This window comes from Dermacentor variabilis, chromosome 9 (genome assembly GCF_050947875.1).
Source record: "Dermacentor variabilis isolate Ectoservices chromosome 9, ASM5094787v1, whole genome shotgun sequence".
Lineage (NCBI taxonomy): Eukaryota > Metazoa > Arthropoda > Arachnida > Ixodida > Ixodidae > Dermacentor > Dermacentor variabilis.
In genome coordinates this window covers 35,616,630-35,634,097 of record NC_134576.1, presented here as the reverse complement: position 1 = coordinate 35,634,097, position 17,468 = coordinate 35,616,630, and the positions used below count along the sequence as shown (strand labels likewise).

Below are 17,468 nucleotides of genomic sequence, written 5' to 3'. Positions count from 1 at the left end.
TTGATTGATTGATTGATTGATTGATTGATTGATTGATTGATTGATTGATTGATTGATTGATTTTGATTGATTGATTGATTGACAAATAAACAGACAGACAGACAAACAGACAACGTTGTTGAAGTAAACTAAACATAATCGTATCAATACAATAGATAACGGTAGCATAACGAAGGTGCACTGAGGACCACAAGTGAAAATAACTAACTTATAACAAATTCACAAAAAGCCGTAGTGTTCCATAGTGCATATTAAACGAGGTTTTACAGGAATCGCCACAATAAATATTGGCATTCTGCAGGATCGAACATCCCAGTTTTATTCTTCATTAAAAACAAATTAACGTAGGCGCAAGCTCTGGGTCCATATTCACAAAAATGACCTTACACAATAACTGTTCGTAATATCAGAGGGCAGCCAATCATGACGTTGAAGATGGTCATGGTCATGGTCATCAGTTTATCTAATGTCCACTGCAGGACAGAGGCCTCTCCAGCCGAGCTCCAATTATCTTTGTGTTGCGCTAACTGAATAGAACTTGCACTTCCAAGTTTAGTAATTCCATGGCGCTGGAGAGTATTAGCGCGTCCGATATTCCGATATATGTACGCGGATCACCAGGTTAGTGACGCTGTAAACGTCAGCGGCCGTATTGGTGGCGCTGCCTCGTAGCACGGAGCTCAACCAGACAAACACCGACGTGGCCTCCGAGATTACGCGCGCCGGCAGGTTTAGCGCCGGCCGTCCCACTCGCGCGGAAAATGCGTAAGTTCAGCGATAAACTTGGCCGGTATTCACAAGGACGTGGCCTGCGCCACGGTATTCTCAAGGCATTTTCATAGGGGCTTTACTTTTCGTGCGTCGGGGAGGCTTTCGTGCGTTTCGGTGCTGTGGCCGCGGCTTGGATGACGCGAGAAAAAAATGAGTTTGCGCTGCTATATGATCCCTTACTAATTTTTAAATGATGACTGACTGTCTTCGAGGGGTAAAGCTCATGCTGGGGCCTATTTATTCTAAAATGCGTCTTTTATTCCCACATGCTGCCACTACTTCACGTTGGTATGTAAAGTGAAATATGTCTGCAAGAGCTCCCTCATGAATCGGAAACGCTCCAAAGTTTACGATTTGTGAGTCATATAAATGTTTGAAGTCTTGTGAGCTGTTTTGAAAGCTTTGAACGAGTCGCCTGCTGGTGTCGGCGCTTGCTTTCGTCTGTGCGTTTCGCCGTCGTGATGGGGTGTCAAGCAAGACGTGGCCTGATCCACCCACAGAAATGGGCTCCAGTTGCTCGTCTAATTAGATTGAGGTGCCTGTTAGAGAGCCCCGGGTGGCTTAAATCAATCCGGAGCTTCCCAATGCGGTGTGCCTCATTATTATATCGTGTTTCTAGCACGTACACTCTAGCATCTATTTATTTATTTTGCTACAATCGCCACAATAACGTTTTGTCATGCAGTGATCAACATTAAATGGATACTAAAGGGAAAGAATAAATCAGAATAAATCAGTCTAGCCTAATGGAGCGTTGTTTGAAAACCCTGCAGGCAGTTATTTCGGAAAGATCGTTTGATTATTAAATGAGAAAATGAAGGTCCAAGTATAAGTATTTGAATTTCGTGCCGAAACCCCAGCGCCGGTACGTCAGCGTGACGTCAGGGATTCCAAAGTATGTTTTCGCTATTGGGCCGCGTTGGCTGAATAAAGGTTCCCGAAACTTGCCATGTTTAATATTTGGTTCCTTTAGAACACAATGTAGTCAATCTGTACCGCTATATATAATTAGCAGGCCCTAGAAGATGCCATCAAAATCCACGACGTCACAGCCCCCAGGTGCGGGAAATCAAGTAGGCGTCGCCACTCGTATTTCGTTCTTGCGCTTTTTCTGGCTTACCAAACGTTTTATCGCTGTAAGAGTGGTGTTTTTGGTGTTGTAGAACGGTAATTTGCTGATGCAGAAGAAATCATTTTTCACTTTAGTGTCCCTTTAATGTAAGTTTGCCATGTGATCCTGAAATTTGAGCCCTGTTTATTGACAAGAACCAGTGTTGCGCGCATTGACATGCATCAACTCACAAGCGAGAGCATTCAAACTTATTAGGCGATAATACAGAATGGGCTTGTCCATGTCCGCGAACAGGTTACTTTTTAAAATATTTTTCTTTCGACAAGAATACTCATGGAACACGAAAACATCTCTATAAGGCGCATGGCGTCCCAAATGGTGCTGCGCGGGCTGTCCTACAGCGCGCGCAGCGCGATCTCAGAGGCCATGTGTAAGACATTGTGGTCGGCTGAAGCGTCACAAAATGTCACAACCAGCGTCGGATAATCGGGTATTACGGAAACGTTCTAGCGTGTACCGTACTAATAGACACGCTACATCTATTCATACTACTAGTGAAACGGGTGGCAAGAGGCAAACAGCGCACACAAAGGAAAAGCTCTAGCTTTGCAAATTCTGCACCTATCATTTCGCGAAAATAAACGCAAGCGTATGTCTATCCATGCACAAACGTACCGTTGGTTATGGTACTGAACCATGTTGTTTATGGTTTGCTGGTGCCTCGCCCTTTTTTGTGCAGCTGCTGGACAAGAACGCCGAGACGCGTCTTGGCATGCCCAGTTGTCCAGCGGGTGACGTGTGCGACCAGCCCTTCTTCCGCAACATCCAGTGGGAAAAGCTCGAGAAGAAAGAGGTCGAGCCACCGTTCAAACCCAAACTGGTTAGCCCACCTCTCTCTTCATAGCTTTCTTGCTCTATTTGTGTGCTGGCCTGCGCGAGGCGCTCCATGATCATTACTGCTCCATCCTACCTGCTCTCTGCAGTCTCCGTCTGCTCGCATCTCTGAGACACGAGCGCAGACGTTCTTTATTATACTGCTTTCCTCCCAGCCCGCTCAGCTAAGGAATTCCATGTTTAATGGCTGTCCTGTGTGTTCTGTCTTTCCTCTCCTCTTTCTGCCGTGTTCATCTTTTCTTGGCTCTATGTTTAGCGCTGCTATATTCGCGGGCACTTTTCCGTGGCACTAAAGGTGAAAGGCGGAGCTTCTACGCATGTGTCGCCGCGTAGTTCGGTAGCGTTTAACAGCGTTTTTAGTTTCTTGGAACACGTACCGGAATTAGCGTATCTTCCGTGTGCGACGTCTTCGCGCTGGGCGTAACGTGGAAGTAAAAAGAAAAAGAAATCAGTCAAGTTGAACAGTGCTGTGTTTCGTCTTAATTAGCGGTTAAACTAACTTAAAGCTTAACGCTTAAGCTAACTAACTTAAAGCCTAAACTAACGCGGATGAAAATGTCGTAATGCTTTTTTTTAAAAAAGCGCTCTTATATATACGTGCGCGCGCTTTGTCTTCATTGCCACGGAATGCTGTCCGCTATTGTATGCAAGCATAGCCAGGGCCCGTATTCGCAAAAAGCTCTTACACTGTAGAATTATTTGTAAGAGCCCATTCCAGCGGATCTCGACGCTGGACATATTGTTAGGGAAGGCGGCCAGCCCGTGGCAAAAAGCCCTTGCGAACGAGCAGCCTTGTGGTTTCGGCGAACTGTACAGAGCTTTGAAAGCGGAACGCAGGGCAGTTCTCAAGTCGTGGTATAGCATATCGTACTCCGTTAACTGGTCCTATATCTAATTACATCACGCTGCACGTATAGCATTTAAAGTCGACGGTTGACGCCAGTATTTCCTCCGAGCCGCGCCGCTGCGCAGTTGAATACGAAAATTTCTCCTTATGCAACATAAGTGCGTGCATTTGTACTGAAAGTTCACTTTCCTAATTTACCACGTTGCTAAAAATTTAGCACGTGGCATCTGTTGAGCGAAAGTCCCGTAAGAACAATGATAAATCCCCTTGGCATGATACGACAACCCATGAAACACAAATGCTCTGGATTACGTTTCTTACAAGTTGTGCTTTTTTTTTTTTGTTCTTGTTTCCCCACGCAAGAGCACTGGCGTACATAGTTTCGCTTGCTCCTCTGTCTTAGTTCCTTCTCCGGCGCTGCCGCAACGCAATTCTTATGTAGCTCTTTTAAGCGACAGCTAGCGAGACTTCAAGAAAAGTGCGCACTGCTGGGTCCTGCCTTCGAAAAATAAATTTAAGGCCGAACAAAAATAAACGCACGAGCGGCTTACTTTTGTTCAAGCAAAATGAACAAGACGTATCTGACTTCGTCCGGCTGGCAGACGGCAGTGTACACGTGCCAAGTGTGAGTGGAGCGGCTTTCGTAACTGTTTCTCGACAGGAATTCCTTGGCCACCCTGCCCTTCCTTACCACTGGTCAATAACAGAGAAAAAAAACTGAGGCCACGAGAAAGAGGACGGTGCGACGTGCGTTAAACGACATGTAGTACACGTGTTAACTGCGAAGTGCCCACGGTGCGCTTACTAGCACACTAGCATGCTATAATCTACCAGGCACCCTGTGGACGAGTTGCTCAATACCGCTACGGGCGGCCAGCTGCAGTCACGCCTGCTGGGCGAACGAACTGTGGAAAGCTGTCAGCAAGCATAGAGGACGGAACGAGGGACCCATGCGAGGAGAGATTCTCGCTAATTCTGCGCAGCACGACGAAACCTTAGGCTAGTGTCAGCCAATCAGGCTGCGTGTTCCAGAGACAGGAACAGCGTTCGCCTAATGTGTACCATAGATCCTTCCGTGAAGATTCCATTCAGTCGGCGCCGGGCGACCAGAGACGAACTGCGTAGAAGCCCTGCTTATGGTTCTCTTTTCTGATTGGCTGACGCTACGCATTAACTTTCGCTGCGCACTGCACCGAATTGGTGGCACATGGATGATAGCGTTCTCGTTAAACGGGTGCGTTTCCGCAGATTACGACAGCGGCAGCGTGCGCGCGCCCTCGCGGACAGCAGGCGCTCGCCCCTCCCCCCCCCCGCCCCCACCCCTCTTTCCCACCCCTCTCTTTCCAGCGCATGTCTTTCCCGCGCATTTCTCGAGCGCAACGATCCGGCCCTGTCCTTCCTCTCCTTCCATCACGTTCAAGACAGGCCCGCTCAAGACGGCGAGCGCAACTTTGCCGCGGGAATGCCGTCTATTTTTGACGCCCACGGTGCATCCCTATAGCTGGCCACACGATTCTCCTGCTACGCGGCTCCTCTCATCGTTCTGCCCTGTCATCCCTTCCGCCCACTTCGGTTCCGTTGTCCAACACGGGCCCGTTGTCGACCTTGGCAGTCGGTTTACGCTGCTCGCTGGCTAGCTGCCGGTCCCTACACCAAGCGCCGCCCACGAATGTGCGCGGTGGTTTACCGCGCGTTTTCTTGCCGCCATTTTGTTGCTGCTTGGTCCACCTCGTTTCTTCTCCGTTTCAGGAACCTCATTCCCACTTTCGCCGCAATTTCTTTGCGTTAAACAATTACGTTTTCCGAGCTTTCATGCGTGAATGGCACTTTCTCTAAACTCTGCCTTGGTACTGCGATGTCTTTACAGCATCCATAGAAATATTCGTTTGCAGTTTTTTCACAGCCTATGAGGAGAAATTTGTAGAAAGCGATTTATTATTCTGTCTGACTATTGGAGTGAGTTTGGATGGAAAATACGATTTATCGATCAACTAGTGCACAACTCAGGTGACTCACGTATGATATAAAGCTGCTGTTTAACATTTCTTCTGCGCGCACTAACATACGTAACCACGTCAAACCGCTCAGCTAGGCAGCGCAGGTTATCATATGAAAGTATATTGCATAAAAAGCTACAGATAGTCAGTTTACACTATAGCAAGGAGTCACTACAAAACCCTATTTTCGTTCATTCGGCAAGATATTATAATAGTAAGAAATTAATGTCATACTTTTCTTCAGTTTTCTTCTCTATCTCTCATTGTTCCTTTGTGTTCTTTCTTTCTTTTTTTTGGAATGATACATTGGCACTGGTACATCAATGAGAAGCCCAAGGTAATTTCTGGTATTTGTTGTTCTGTTCATCAAAATTGGTGAGGATGCTGCTACTGAAAGTCATTCAGCGCTTTATTTGTCACAAATATAACTCGAATAGAAGCCATCGTGATTATTGACGTTATGGTGAGCTGGTAAGGGACCTTCAGGAAAGCATAGCTTTGCCACTTTCACATTTGCATCTCGCTTAAAGGGCCACACAGAAGTCGGGAGTGTGTACAAGTTAAAGGGTGGCACCGAGTCTTAATGACATTTTGTTTAGTAGGGTGGATTGCCTGCTTGAGCCCGTTTCGGAGGCTATAGGGGTACAAACATTTTGTTATGTCGATGATTTCCTTGCACTGGTGGACGCAAGTAGGTCTGTTACAGCGCGGGCCGATGTACTTACGCTTTTCAAGGAGAAGGGGTCGAAGCTGTGAAGTGCCGGAAAATGGGATAAACCAATTTTTGAACCTGAGTACCCGGTTTGAGGGATCGCGCATCTGCTGGATGTATTCTCCGCGGTCTGTTAAACGAGTTCCTGATTTTCACTCAGGGCACTCTAAGTTTGTTAAGAACGCTATAGCTTGCTCATGTTTGGCTGCGTCGTTGAAGAACTCCTGCCTGCGTTTGATGTAGGACAACTTTACTAGACACTGGGGAAGACTAGGCGAGGCGGGATACCCGGTATTTTGTCGTCTTGAGTGAACGAATTCTGGAGAAGTTGAAGCGCGAAAATAGTGAAAGAACGCGACCGTGAGATGTTTTAGACGGTCATGTGGTAAACGTTCCTTGCACGCACGGCCTTTTGCAGCGTTTGAAGAAAGTTGGAACACGCTATGGGATTAATGTCGTTTTTTTCAGCGAGGAATAAGTTGGGCAGGGTCTGCGCTGCCATACATAGTAGGGCAGAGAAGGCGAATCAGGTACAACGCGTGTGCAGCATTGAGCATTGTGAAAAGCATGTTCAATGCAAAGAAGGGGCGGTATCTGAATTCCCCTTCTCGTGCGGTGCGCTGTACATTGGCCAGACGGAAAGATGCGTCAATTTACGCCTTAGGGAGCACGTGACTTCTTTGAGGGGACAGCCGTCTTCGAATCTTGCCTTGCACTGCAAGGATTGTGGCTGTGCTCCAGTGCCTTCCAAAACCAAAGTACTATCGAGGTACGGGGATAAATCAGTCCGAGAGATAGTGGAAGCATTCTTGATTGATAAGGCAGGAGAGACGTGTGTTGCGCGTCTGTCTGTTTTGCTCCGTAAGTTGGAGATAGGTCATCCTGTCAACTTTCTCTAGGGATTTGTTCACGAGGTCATTTCCTGCCAAGTATGCCTTGACAGCGTAATCGCGTGCATCATCGCTTATTTATGTCGCTTTCAATAAAGTTGTCTGCTGACAGTCAGCGCTTCTCCTTGTATCCTTTCTGTGTCGATCGTGCCGTTTCGCGCTGTCAATAGTTTTCAGTGTGGATTACCAACGGGCCTAACGTCCCGTCGTTTTGAGAGTATATGTTGTCGGTGAAGCTCGCCTTCTGAAATCATGGGTTCGCGGCACTAAAATATTTCTAGCTCGGCTAGTAAGGAACTAGTTTGAACATTTCTTGCGGCAGAATGCTCCCTGGAGGGCACGTAACAAATTTCAGCGTATAAGCAATATTGTCTTTGAGGCCTGGTGAGGGGCCCTTTAACAAGCTTCACGCTAAAGCTTCAATTGAATTCTGGGGTTTTACGTCGCAGAACGACGATATTATTGTGAGCATTGTGATGCCACAGTGAGGGACTCCGGATTAACTTTAACCACCAGGAGTTTTTAATGTTCCCCTGATGCACACGGTGAAGGTTACCATGTCGCTATTTTAAAAGCGTAACGTACGCACGGATACAACCTGATTAAACAAAAGGGCCCCTCACCATGTTCCGTAATTGCAAAGAGAAAAGCGCAGTGCGTGGTGGACACGCTGGCCACTGTGTCTGCAGATTATCAAATTGGTGTACGGCGCGCGCCAACACTTCAAATTTCAAGCAAAAGCCTGCGCGACCTTCCGGTCGAGGGATCCCCGCTTCCTACCATAGAATCAAGGTTTCATGCATAAGCGCTTTCACGTCAGACGCACTGCCTGCAACATCACTGATTATGACCCGCCGTGGTTGCTCAGTGGCTATGGTGTTGGGCTGCTGAGCATGACGTCGCGGGATCGAATCCCGGCCACGGCGGCCGCATATCGTTGGGGGCGAAATGCGAAAACACCCGTGTGCTTAGATTTAGGTGCACGTTAAAGAACCCCAGGTGGTCAAAATTTCCGGAGTCCTCCACTACGGCGTGCCTCATAATCAGAAAGTGGTTTTGGCACGTAAAACCCCAAATATTATTATTATTCACTGATTATGACACGTGACATTAGTAAATAATGCAATGCAATCAAAAATGCAGAACGCGCAAAACCGCTACTGGAAATGCGTCGCGCGGCAAAAAAAAAATATTAAGAAAAAAGGCGACATTTGTGACGTAAACATGACGCAGACCATCGGCTACGGTATGAGAGAAGGCAAGAAAGCGCGTCACTCTTGAACGCAGCCTAGTTGAAGAAAGACGGTGTCTATGTTGGCAGTGAAGCTCGCTTCCTGGGAGCATGGCGATGCGACATTTCAGTTTCTCCCCATCTCTTCTAATAATGAACCAATCTGAAAAAATGGTGGTGGGTGAAATGCTCTTAGGACAGCACTTCATAACTTTCGCTGTGTAGCCAAAACGCTTCATTGTGCCTGGTGAGGCGACCTTCAAAAAACTAGCGCACAAGCGTTAATGCACAGTGGAGGACAAACAGACGAAGCAAGTGTTCCTGCACTATGATTAATTTTGTGTGTGAACGTTCTGTAGCATCTCTGGTGTGTCCCAATGACTAAACGTTTCCGTATTTCCAACTTGTCGTGCCTCTATGCAGAAGAACACGGCGGACGTGAGCAACTTCGACAGCGACTTCACGATGGAGAAGCCCGTGCTGACGCCCATCGACCCCCAGATCTTGGCCTCCATGGACCAGGAGCAGTTCAAGGGATTCAGCTACACAAACCCAGCCATGACCGACTGAGGGCAATGCTGCGGAGGCAACCGCGCAAACGGAAATGTACTAAGGCGCCTCGAAGCACGAGTGCATCGTAGCGCCCTGGCAACAGAAAGCAACTGTGATATGCGGCACAGCCTGCTCTTTTTTTGTTATTTCCTGCCACCACGTACGCGTAGGTGGGCAGGCTGACAGGTGAAGCTTTCTATAACAAGGCCTGCTCGCTGCACGCCATGCTGCACAGCTGCCTAGCCTACACCAGAAAGACCCAAATGAAGCTCGTTGTGGTCACACGAACATGCTTCCGGGACACCAGCACTTAAGAGTGATGTACAGTCAGTTTTCAAAAGATTAACTGAGGGCCGAGCGCTTCTCGACTCTTGGGAATGCAGTGATGTTCGGGCTCGAACTTTCCACCTGAGCACCCATATCTTGGAAGTTCTAGGAATGCCACACAAGTAAGCGCCCTCCCCACCTCGCAGCCAAAAAATTGTCAGGTCACACAATTATTGGACTCGGAACATATTTAGAACGATGTCGTTTGCATAAGCCTTATTCGCCAATGTGAAATTCGGCATGCACGTGGGGAGCGGCAGAGGCTCCCCAGGCTGTTTATTTGTACAGCGATACAAATGAGTACGCAAGAATATTTGCTGACATCCAGAATCCATGGTCAAGAAACTTCTAGAACTGTGTTTTTTTGTGTGTGTGAGTTACGATACACCGACATTGAAACACGTAAATTAGGTGTGGTTTTATGGCTGGACTTGTTCCGCGGTGACGAATTTTCTGTAACAAGTGGGGCTCCACCAATCGACAATTTCTTTAATTTCTGATGCTTTTCCTACATTTATGGTAATGTGCGATATTTGCTGTCCTGGAGCGGAGACTCGATGTTAAAATAGGAACAAGCACCTACAGGACACCCATATCAACATAACACACAACATCATAACCTTGCGTATTTAGGTATTATCAGGAGGCCGTGGTTTCTGTTAGCATGAGGGGATCTGTGCAACAGGGTTCATATTTAGGCTATGACGTTCGAGATAAGGACAATGTAAAGGTTTTGGTTTGAGGTGCTCCAGAAGCACTAGTAGATGCTTAGCTAAACTAGTCGCGATCTTGTAGCAATGCCTTCCGCTCGATCCTGTGCCACTCTCATCATCCACCGTTCATGACCGGCTGATCCCACTGATGATGCTCGCAGAGCGTCGCTGTGACCACTGACGAAGCACAAAAAGTGCAAAAAAGTATCATCAGAAAACACACCGCTGGAAAACCGCGGCCCTGTTTATTTAAGCATCACACGTAGCTGTTTAGATCTAACAAATACAGCTGCCTTAGTATGACCAAAAACAGTTAGTTGGCAAGTTAAATACGCGCCATTTTAGAGCAAGCAACCCAGCAATTTCTTTCGACGAAAATATACGTACACGTTTCAATGTCTTTGTACGGCACCATGAAAATCCCTGCATCATAAACATTTTGTACTAAGTCAGAATGCGTGAATGTAATGCCATGCAATCAAGGCCTGTCAGCATCAATAACAAAAAGCTAATTACAAACGACAGGGTTTGTCAAAAGTAAATTACTTCGTATTGGCAGGCTATAGCACACAATAAACACAAAAGCAGTACAAAAAACATAGACAAAGCGGTTTGTCAGCGTCTATTGTACTCTCCTTTTGTCCTTGTGCATCGGTCGGCTATATACTGTGTATTATAACCTACTGCATTCTTATAACCATTTTGTAATTGTTCGTAGCTCCTCCCCTCTGCTATGCCTCTGGTCTTGAAGGCATAATAAATAAATAAATAAATAAATAAATAAATAAATAAATAAATAAATAAATAAATAAATAAATAAATGTTGAATATACCACCAAGTCCAAACTTATACTCTCTTTCAAAATTTTTTTGTTGTCACAGGATCACACGGCTCGATATTCATTTGGTAATCAGCAACTGCACTGCACAAATTGCACTTCAAGCATGAATTTATACTTTGCAAATTATCAATTTTTAATGACAGAACTACCTTTCCGACACAGGATGTACACTAATAGGAGAGACACCTAGCTGGCAGGCTTGTCATCCTCCTTTAAATACATTTTTCTTTCTCTTTCTCAGGTTTTGTATCTACTTGCGCTGTGACGGATTTACTACAATCCTAATGTCTGAATACTTTTCTTTACTGCTGCAACATGACAAGTGCAAGTTTCCGAAAGTATACAAGCCACTTGTTGCTGCATAACTACAAATTTCAGCAAAGTAATTATTCCACTAGAAAACAAGGTGCTGAATTTCGTCATTGCCTTTTAAAGAGAGATGCAGAGGTTGAAAACACGACTCAGAGTTGTACAGAATGGAGTTGGCAGTCAGGCAACCATGTTCACTGACACAGTTCGCTAAATGACTTCAAGGAAGTCATTTAGTGGAAGGCGTTTTTTGTGACCTAGGATATTTTCCATCTCACTTACTTCCATAAAAATAAAACTGTACCTTCGAAGCTTCGCTTCGAACATTGTTTCGAACACTGCTTCATAAGACACGCAGGAACAAGTGCGATCTTCTCTAACACCGCAAAAGCGTTACCAAGAAATGTTTAATGGAAAAGGCCCTCAAATGAGCGACAGCAAGCACACTCCAAGAATTATTCTGACACTCTTTTCCAGCTGCAAAGAATTAAGCGCGCTCGTCTCTCATCACGAGGTAGTCCTGATGCAAGACGTGATTGTCCTCACGCGTGTTGTGTGGGACTTCTGCGCATAACATATTTTTCATAAAAACACTGATATTTCACTGTTATACAGGACATAGAAGACGGCATTGGTGATGCATTCCTAAAAATGATGTGTATATCAGAAACAAATAGCTCCTTTTTCCTTAGTAGTATCTATTCCAGTAGATTTTTGTCACATGAGGCATGTCGGCAATGAACTTAACAGAAGAAAGGATACTGATTCATTGCAGCGTTCGACAGCGGTGCCTTTTAATGCAAGCAAAGAAAGGTTTTAACTCCACAGAGTGAGTCAATATCAGAGCAGCGTAGAATCCAAGCGTGGTTTTAAGAGCTTTGGCCCTTTTGTGACACTTAGTGCAGCTTTACGCGTTAGAATGTATTTACAAGCAAGCGTTAGAGTTTCCGCACCAGCGTGTTGCGAGCGCGATGGATGCTTTACTTTCGTGGTGTCGTAGATAATCTAGGTATCATTGTTTCATAAGAATTTTGTACATCGGGTCAAAGTTCATTGTGGGCTTCACGAAGAGCGCGCATTGCGTTGCTTATCTAATGCAATAGCTTTGCAGGCTGCATTGAATTTAGCGCGGATCAAACTCGCAGACCTTACAGCGAGTGATGGTCAAACATCGTGCTTTATTTAATTTTTTTTCACTGCATCAACCCACACACTTCATTCTGCAGCTTCAGTCAAGCTAGCTGCGTCATCAAAAGTGATGTTCAGTATTATAGCATCATACCTTGGCTACGGCAATGTCAGCTAACTTCACAACCCGCGTGGGCGGCGCATTCGGTGTAACCCAGAGTGCTCTCATCTCTTCATGGCGGCCGCGGCGAGAATGCCAGAACCGCTTTGTTGCAAACAAATTCAGGTCTTATTGTCAATAATAAACGAAATGAAGCAAGACTTTTTGTGTCCGACTCATTTTTTTCAACAATGATCGCTTGTTATATCCTGCTGTTTATTTGAATGCACTAGCATGTACGCAGTCTTTTCTATTTTATCAACTGGTGTTGTGTAAATGAAACCTCCACCATCGACAAATTCAATAGATTGATATCATATCAAAGCATCCCTTTTATAGAGTCCTGTAAAACTTTGCAACAGACATGCAAACGAGACAAAGGTCCACATAAAGATGGAGACTTGACGTAATGAACAGCGGATGTCGCTGAATTCGATGTTTCAACAAGTGGACTTGTCTTTGTCGGGGCAATAACTGCTACACTGCAACAACAACAACAAAAGAGGGAGCATTTATATTGCTCCCTCTTTCCTACCCCTTGCATGGGAAGAGAATTAGAGTATAGCCATAGAGTTTTTCATTATAACACCTAGAGGGAAATCTGGCGCCACCGTCTACGGGAGTTTCCTAAGGAGCGCTGTGCCGTCATGGGAATGACGGTATATGTGTATGCGAGGTTTGTGTTGGCTGGTGTTGTAAGAGGCTTCGTCTAAAACGGGGATGTGGCTACACAAATAACGCATTCTTAAAGTAAAATCGTCATAAAATGTTTCTATTCACGCAAATTGCATCTTTACTCACCTAAAATGCATGACGAAGGGAAGAAAAGCAAGAATAGACGACAAACTGTTTCAAAGCCAGGGCGAATATTGTCGTATGTCCCCCAACTTTAGCGGGCCACTGATACTTTTTACGCACCAAATAATTGTACATGCAGTAACAAGTTCTTATATTTAAACAAAAATGTTTTGTGTGTAATAATAAAGCTAAAACAGCTTTTTACGTGCAGTTTTAGTAGAAAATGAATCATTGTGGCAGGCGGAACGGTGCTTGCCTGGCTCTCCGAGAACGATGCCAATCCGAAGTCACAATACAGCGGCATTCCCATGCATACCCCAGCGCAGCAGCGCAAGATTTCCCTCTAGGTAACACAGTGAGAAACTCTATGGGTATAGCCCTCTGCCCCATCTCGTCATCGTAACATCCAAAGCCATTTTTAAATAGTTTGACTTCCCTCATCTTTCACTATGCACCACTTTATTTTCCTTCTTCTCGAAAACTTGGTAAGCTCTAAGAAAGTTCACAAAAAATTTCGAAGTGGAAACTCCCGCAGTTCCATACCAGCAACAGTGAAGCCAGTGCTTCCCCTACTTCACCCCTAAAAAGGAGCCTTGTCGGCTAATGTCTGCTCACAGGTCAAGTGCTTTTTCTCTATGAACGTAAATTATAGGCTAATTAGAACACAATAGCTGCCTTTCCCCGTCGAAAATATGTTTTTGACACCTAATGACCACTGGGTCATTCTACGCCAAATCAACCGTTTTTTCTACTGTCAAGGAGGAGGAATAAACTTTTATTGCAGAACCAGCACTTTATGATGGCCGGGCCTAAGCCTCCCACGAAGGGACGTCGAGGGCTTGCCTCGCCGCCGCCTCGCGGGCGTGCTGGGTCGCCTAGGTTTGGTCGTCGAGGGCGGAGCTCCGCAGAGCCTCATGCAACCTCGACGGGAGAGTCGTGGTGTTAGTCTGTGTGTACTGTGCTGGGCACTCCCATAGCATATGCGGAAGCCTAGCCGGGTGAATTCCACAGCACCGGCAGTTGGGGGTAGTGTAGACGTCTGGAAATATAACGTGGAGGCGGGCGGGTGAAGGGTACGTGTTTGTTTGTAGTAGACGCGGAGTGGTAACCTGCGCCCGGCTGAACTTTGAGTGAGGCGGAGGGAAGGTTCGGCGACTGAGGTAAAAGGCCTTAACGAGATCGTTATAAGTTGTCAGATTGTCCCTGGTGTCCAACTCATCTCCAGTGACTCCGGCGCGGTTGACTAGGCCTCGCGCAATGGAGTGGGTGACCTCGTTGAGATTGGGGAGGTGTAGATGGACAGGGCCCGCACGGGCCGGGATCCATGTTAGGGAGATTACGCTGTCTTTAGAGTGTGATGCCTGGCAGAGGATGCGAAGAGCTTGGGGAGAAATACGGCCTTTCTGAAGTTAGTGACGGCTGAGCGAGAGTCACACACTATGGTGTGACAGGTGGGATCTAAAGTGGCCAGGGCGATGGCCATTTCTTCAGCCGTCTCGGCAGTGTGGGTAGTGTTTGGATCCGACTGCTGGTACGATCTGTTGGGAACTCGGCGCTGACGCCCGTGGTTGTACCTGGGTCGCAAGCCCCAAGGGTAGCGTTGGCCTGGCGGCCTGGGGTACAACTCGAAGCATCCGAAGGTCCCGGCAAAGCATGAGTCGACTGGTAACAACGAAACAACTTGTTTATTTTAACATCGCAAAGAGTTGGCGGTCAGGTTTGACCGAAGTAGAGAGACGGGAGAGCACTTCACTCAACTGAAGAAATCGGAGCCCTCCTTTTGGCGTCCGGGGGCAGCTGTTTTTATACTCTCGCAGTTGAGGGCAAGAAGGAACCCCTCAAAAGACGAGCACGTGAATGTACAATGGGCTAATGGTGACGCACACTGTCGTGGCGCTGCGCACGATCTCGTAGCACCCTGTCGTGGCGCTGCGCACGATCTCGTAGCACCTGGTCGTGGCGCTGCGCACGATCTCGTAGCACCCTGTCGTGGCGCTGCGCACGATCTCGTAGCACCTGGTCGTGGCGCTGCGCACGATCTCGTAGCACCCTGTCGTGGCGCTGCCGGTCGGACACAATGACTGAAACGAGATCCCTGCTTTGGCATCGCCTGTTTCGGGCCCAATAACTGGAATGAGATCCCTGCTTTGGCATCGCCTGTTTCGGGCACAATGACTGGAATGCGAGGAGGATCCCTAGGCGGTCGCATCGCCGCAGACGCGCCTGGAAACACCTGGCGATGAGTGTTGCGGCGACGACGATCGGGCCAAAATGTCTGCCGCCCCGCCGCAGTCGCGCCGGCAAAACCACGTGTCGCAGGCGAAACGCAACAGACCGCCCCGCCGGGGGAAGGAGATCCCGATGGACAGGGGACTGCATCCGCTGTCCGGAGGGATGTCGCTCGATGATGCTCATAACCGAAGTCGGGCGTCCCTTGACGTTTCTTGAGCGCAGCGCACAGAGAAGGCCTCGTTCTCTCGTTCAGGTTCGCACGGGACACTGCAAAGTGACTTCGGGAGAGTTCACATTTTTGTTCTCGTTCCCGGCAAGCGTTAGAACTACGCTGAAAACTCAACCGCTCAGTCAGCAAGCACGGCACAACCCTCACTAAGCCCTGCCAGGCTCTTTCCCCTTTTTATACCACTGCCTAGTTCCTTACAGTAGTCTAGCATCACTCAGAACGCGTCCACAAATTGAAAAATTGCACTAGAAAGCATATCATCACTTTGAAACACTAAACAAAAGCAATATGTTAAAAAAAATCCTGCCTCAGGAAGAAAAACATCAGTAACAAACAATTTTGAGGCTGATTCCTACGTTAGGGGCTTCGACTTAAGCCATCGGCGTTACCGTTGAGACTCCCCTTTTTGTAACGCACCTCAAAGGAATATTGTTGTAAAGCGAGGCTCCAGCGCAGGAGGCGGCCATTTTTGGGAGAGATGGTCTGCAGCCATTGGAGAGGGCAGTGATCCGTCTCAATGATAAACCTCGAGCCGGCTAGATAGCATGACAATTTCTGAACGGCCCACACGAGACACGCACACTCTTTCTCGGTGGCGCTATACGCCTGCTCACGACTGGTCAGCTTACGACTAGCATACAGGACGGGGTGTTCTACTTCTCCATTTTCCCGTTGGCACAGTACAACGCCCATGCCTCGCTCACTAGCATCGCACTGAACAATGAACCCTTTTGTATAGTCTGGCGATCGTAGCACAGGCTGGCTTGTTAGGGCACTCTTTAGGGCGCTAAAAGCTCTTTCCTTTGTCTCGTCCCAGACGACTGTTTGAGGCTCTGTCTTTCTTAGAGCATCCGTCAGGGGAGCCGCGATATCAGAGTACCTAGGGATGTACCTCTGATAGTAGCCGGCGACACCTAAGAACGACCGAATATCGGTCTTGGTGCGCGGTTGCGGAAAGTCTCGCACAGCGGCCACTTTTATTTCAGAGGGGCGGCGACGACCCTGACCAATCATGTGACCGAGGTAGACAACCTCGGCCTGTGCTAACTGGCACTTAGGAGCCTTGACTGTCAAGCCTGCTTCGCGCAGGCGGGTTAGCACTGCCCGCAAGTGTGCCATATGCTCAGCCCAGGATGCGGAGAATATCGCTACGTCGTCTAGATACGGTAAAGCGAATTCTTGCTGTCCCCGCAACACTTTATCCATGAGGCCTGAAAAACAGTATGGCGCGTTCTTCAAACCAAAACTCAACACTTTAGGACGGAATGTTCCCATTGGTGAAATGAACGCCGCATACCTACTAGCCTCTTCTGTAAGTGGAACCTGCCAATAACCCCTGACAAGATCTAGGGTGGAAATAAACTGAGCGCTACTAACTTTCTCAAGGCGCTCCTCGATGTTAGGGATCGGATAAATTTGATCCTTAGTGATGGAATTAAGCCTGCGGTAGTCGACGCAAGGACGAGGTTCCTTGCCCGGTACCTCAACTAAAATCAAAGGGGAGGTATAGTCACTCTCACCTGCCTCAATAACACCGAGCTGTAGCATTTTCTTTACCTCAGCCTCCATAATATCGCTCTGGCGGGGTGACACCCGATACGCCTTGGATCGTACTGGCTCTGGGGAGGTAAGTTCTATATCATGAGTAAGTACCGAAGTCCTACCAGGCCTCTCAGAGAACAGACCTTGAAACTCTTGTAATAGCTGGTGTAGTTCGGTTTTCTGCTCAGGCGACAGCGGTGCTTTACTGATAAGGTCACTAAT

At 47.3% G+C, this 17,468-nt stretch overlaps 1 protein-coding gene across 7 annotated transcripts in view; it reads left to right on the top strand.

Annotated features, from left to right (window-relative positions):
• The window catches only part of LOC142592606 (putative protein kinase C delta type homolog), a 556,922-nt gene extending 544,316 nt beyond the window's left edge, over positions 1-12,606 (top strand). For 6 of the 7 annotated variants that reach the window (XM_075704146.1, XM_075704147.1, XM_075704145.1 and 3 more), the window contains 2 exons: positions 2,583-2,723; positions 8,838-12,606. In XM_075704146.1, coding sequence (XP_075560261.1) covers positions 2,583-2,723; positions 8,838-8,984 — 288 coding nt within the window. In that variant the 3' untranslated portion in view covers positions 8,985-12,606. The remainder of the gene's footprint in view (positions 1-2,582; positions 2,724-8,837) is intronic. The other variant, XR_012830738.1, reaches the window with a different exon arrangement.
• The last annotated feature ends 4,862 nt before the right edge of the window (positions 12,607-17,468 follow it).